Here is a 4,780-nt window from a genome sequence, read left to right on the forward strand (position 1 = left end):
ACACACACACACACACACACACAGTCACACACACACACACACTTGCATTTGTGGTTTGCGGGGACTCTCCATAGGCGTAATGGTTTTTATACTGTACAAACTGTATTTTCTATCGCCCTTCACCAACCCTACACTTAAACCTACCCCTTACAGAAAACTACTGGCAAATTTAGAATTTCATAAAACACAGTTTTGTATGTTTTTTAAGCCTTTTGTTTTACGGGACACAGGAAGTGTCCTCATAAACCATGTTTACGTTGTAGTACCCATGTCATTATACACATTTGTGTCCTCACACACACACACATACACACACACACACAAAGTCAAGTCGAGCTTTATTGTCATTCCGCTGCATTTGTCGACATACAGTGGAACGAAATGTTGTGTCTCGCATCTCGCATTCCTGATGGTGTGTGTGTTCTCAGGTGGAGGCTGGACAACACAGAAATCGTTATTGGAAATGACGATCACTACAGTCTGATGGGAGGAAACCTCGTCATCAGCTTCCCCGACAAGAGCAAGCATGCTGGGAACTACTCGTGTCTGGCCAGCAATGAGTTCGGGACGCTCGTCAGTCAGAAGGCCTCTGTTCAGTTCGGATGTGAGTCGCTCTTATAGAAGAGCTCTATTAAAGCTGCCCTGAATGGCCTTGAACACACACACACACACACACACAGAGAGCTGTTATTGTTCAGAGCTTGACGGATATTAATTTCTGCTGTCAGACGTCTGAAGCATTTGTGCGGTTTCTGCTGAATTATGACTCTAAAGTGTCCTCTGTGCAGTTTTACTGCTATTATGTGTGAAATTGATGTGCGAGTTAATTAAATTCTATATGTGGTGTTGTCCTGTTTTCAATTATATTAGGTAACATTTTTATTCAGAAATTGCATTAATAGACATTTTTTTAAAGTTTCTCAAGGAGAAATATTAAATTTTTTACCAAATATGTAACTTGTAAAAATGTAACTTATTTTTATTATTGCTATTTTTTTATATGTATTTATTTATTAAAGAAAATATTGTTAAATTATTATACACAATTAATTCAGTATTATTGTTATCATAATTATTTTACGTTATATTACTCCTGAGGTTGCCATGAATAAGGGTTACTACGCAAAACTAAAACTGAAATAAAATCTCCATCTTGTGTTTTAGACTTGGACATGTTTTCCTCAGACGAGCGGGAGGCGGTCTATGTGAAGGAGGGGCAAGGGGCGGTGCTTCTGTGTGCTCCACCTCCACACTTCCCAGGTTACCATGGCACCTGACTCTAAGGATTGACAGTCATTTCTGCATTTGACTGACACATTTGCATCATTTCCTGTCTGTGCTCTCTGCAGAGGATCTGTCCTTCCGATGGATGCTCAATGAGTTTCCGGAATTCATTCTTCTGGACAAGCGGCGCTTCGTGTCTCAGACCACCGGGAACCTCTACATCTCCACCGTACGAGCGTCAGACAGCGGGAACTACTCCTGCTTCGTCTCCAGTCCGTCCATCGCCAAGAGTGTCTTTAGCAAGTTCATCCCGCTGGTGCCCATCGCCGAGCGTGAGTCTGTTTATCATCATAAAACTATTTTACATTTGAATTAGATTTATATTTCTGAGCCCACTGGCAGGTATGTTCTTGATTTAAATATAAACTTACTTCTTTTGCATCTCAAGTAAATGTATCGTGATGTATGAATCTTTAGACTACTTACTAAAATACTGAGCGAGAAAATAATTTTTTTTCCAAAAACAAGGTTATAGGCATAGATGTTTTAAACACATTTGCTTTTGACACCAGTGTAAATACTACTGTTTTTACTATTTTTACTAATACTGTTTTTCAGTTTCTGAATAAAATGTGAGTGACGCTTATGCAGAGGTGCTGCCAGATGATAAGAGTTATATCTTCCATTGTAGAAACCACTTGATAGTGTTACTGAGTGTAAAACTGACAGAGTGAGGAAGGAACATCAAAGATCTGAAAGAGAAAACAAACTGTCTGTGGTTTCTGAAGTACTTCTGATTGAGCTGGTGCTTATTTTAGGTCTGTTCAAGATCAAATAATCTCCTCAAAGAAATCTGCTCCACACACACAAACACAAGATTTCACACACGTTAGTTCAGGAATAATAGTATCCCACTATATAGTCCTACTTCATCATGATCTCTTCACCATAACTAGACGAGACAAGTTTGTTTCTGATCACTCAGTAGTTAATGTTCTTCTGTGTGATAACAGAAAACTGTCCAGAATGAATCATTACTACTGTTTAGTCTCAAATAAATGCTCATTTTCAACTGTAGAGAAAGTTTGAGGTCTGAAAGTAACTGTCTCAGTATCTATCTCAGTATGTCAGTAACAGTATATCTATAACAGTATATGTTTCACCACTTCAGCAGCACTTACACACACCAAAACTTAGAGTCTTATTCCTCTCTATATTCTGAAGGTTTTTACTGAGGGGTTTGTTCATATTTAATTCACACTGATTTATACACTGATACAATGTTCAGTATTTAGTAAAGCATCAGTGACATCACTGTAATATCTGCATACTGAATTACCATTGCATGTCTTTCTTGCATGTATTTTCATACTGAATTCTGATTATTATATTTCTTAAAGTACAAAGATACTTTGCATGCTGAATCACCATCAGGCTTTTTTTCTAGCATTTATTTTCATACTGAATTATGATTACATTTATTAAAATAAAGAAAATCTCTAATTGACTTAAATTAATCAGTTGTTCAGTGTTCAAAATAAGATCAGGGACATCAGTGTAACATTTAGCATATGCTATTACAATTGGATATCTGTCTTGAGTTGTTTCCGTTGTTTAGTCTCAATAAGTGTTCATTTGGGATTGAAGAGGAAGTTTAAGGTCTGACATTTCTCATAGTACAATGAACTCATGAATAAATCAGAAACAATATTTTTCATGCACTGGTCAATTTTGGTGTATTTTGCTTCTATAACATGTCGTCTTCAGATTAATGGAAAGAAAACATCCAAAATACACATTAAAGTGTTTATTTTATAACACATTGTCTATTTGCATCTGTAGATTCCAATCTCAGTCCATATGTTTAAAGAGTTTTTTCCTCCACTTCAGCAGCACTTACACAACAAAACTTATGGTTTTTACTGAGGGGGTCTGTTTATATTTCATTCACACTCATTTATAAAACACTTCATTCATAAAAGCATGGAGAAAATGTTTTTTTTTTTTTTTTCTGTCTGTTACCAGTATTTTCTTATTTATTGAGTTATAAAAAGAGAAATCCAAAATCAGTGAAATTCAAAAACTCTAATATGTCAGCGAAATCAAACAAGAATTTTGAACAAGGCTTTATCCAATGTTCAGATTTGTTTTTCTGTAAATCTATGCAAATTAGCGCAGATTTAATGACTTCTCAGTGTTTGCAATGCAGCACTTCAGTCATTTTCCTCAAATGCTTCATTATTCAGCACAATTTTCTGCAAATATTTCCGTTTGAATCAATTAACATCCGGATTTCACTCAAACTGCATTTTGTAGATCATTTCAGCTTTATGCTGTATGTGCGTTCTGCCTGTGCTCTATATAAACTCTTTTAAAACTTACATTTCTCAAGAGTACAAATCTTCTATTAACTGACACTGAAACAATGTTCAGTATTCAGAAAAGCATCAGTGACATAACTGTATTATTTGCATACTGAATTACCACTGGATGTCTTTCTTTCATGTATTTTATACTGAATTATGATGATTATATTTCTTAAAGTACAAAGATACTTTGCATGCTGAATCACCATCAGGCTTTTTTTCTAGCATTTATTTTCATACTGAATTATGATTACATTTATTAAAATAAAGAAAATCTCTAATTGACTTAAATTAATCAGTTGTTCAGTGTTCAAAATAAGATCAGGGACATCAGTGTAACATTTAGCATATGCTATTACAATTGGATATCTGTCTTGAGTTGTTTCCGTTGTTTAGTCTCAATAAGTGTTCATTTGGGATTGAAGAGGAAGTTTAAGGTCTGACATTTCTCATAGTACAATGAACTCATGAATAAATCAGAAACAATATTTTTCATGCACTGGTCAATTTTGGTGTATTTTGCTTCTATAACATGTCGTCTTCAGATTAATGGAAAGAAAACATCCAAAATACACATTAAAGTGTTTATTTTATAACACATTGTCTATTTGCATCTGTAGATTCCAATCTCAGTCCATATGTTTAAAGAGTTTTTTCCTCCACTTCAGCAGCACTTACACAACAAAACTTATGGTTTTTACTGAGGGGGTCTGTTTATATTTCATTCACACTCATTTATAAAACACTTCATTCATAAAAGCATGGAGAAAATGTTTTTTTTTTTTTTTTCTGTCTGTTACCAGTATTTTCTTATTTATTGAGTTATAAAAAGAGAAATCCAAAATCAGTGAAATTCAAAAACTCTAATATGTCAACGAAATCAAACAAGAATTTTGAACAAGGCTTTATCCAATGTTCAGATTTGTTTTTCCGTAAATCTATGCAAATTAGCGCAGATTTAATTAGATAATACAACATTTTAGAAAATAATGTTTGTTATAACATAAATTTTGTCCTAATTTAGAGGCACTCATCATAAACTGTAAACCTTTCTACTCTCCGCGGGAGTTTTCCTCTTTCATTCTCGTGAATGTGTACGTGCCCCCGGACGCGTGCGTGAGCGCTGTGATGCAACAGCTGGCCGAACAAATAACTGAAATGGAGCAAAGGTACCCAGACTCTATTTTAAT

At 34.9% G+C, this 4,780-nt stretch overlaps 1 protein-coding gene across 1 annotated transcript in view; it reads left to right on the plus strand.

The window, feature by feature from the left end:
• LOC107704186 (contactin-1a-like) overlaps positions 1-4,780 on the plus strand; it is a 17,149-nt gene that overhangs the window by 5,782 nt on the left and 6,587 nt on the right. Inside the window, exons 4-6 of the mRNA XM_016507073.1 lie at positions 429-604; positions 1,165-1,260; positions 1,350-1,560. Of these exons, the coding sequence (XP_016362559.1) occupies positions 429-604; positions 1,165-1,260; positions 1,350-1,560 (483 nt within the window). The remainder of the gene's footprint in view (positions 1-428; positions 605-1,164; positions 1,261-1,349; positions 1,561-4,780) is intronic.

The sequence above is a fragment of the Sinocyclocheilus anshuiensis genome, unplaced genomic scaffold (genome assembly GCF_001515605.1).
Source record: "Sinocyclocheilus anshuiensis isolate Anshui unplaced genomic scaffold, SAMN03320099.WGS_v1.1 scaffold1228, whole genome shotgun sequence".
Classification (NCBI taxonomy): Eukaryota; Metazoa; Chordata; class Actinopteri; order Cypriniformes; family Cyprinidae; genus Sinocyclocheilus; species Sinocyclocheilus anshuiensis.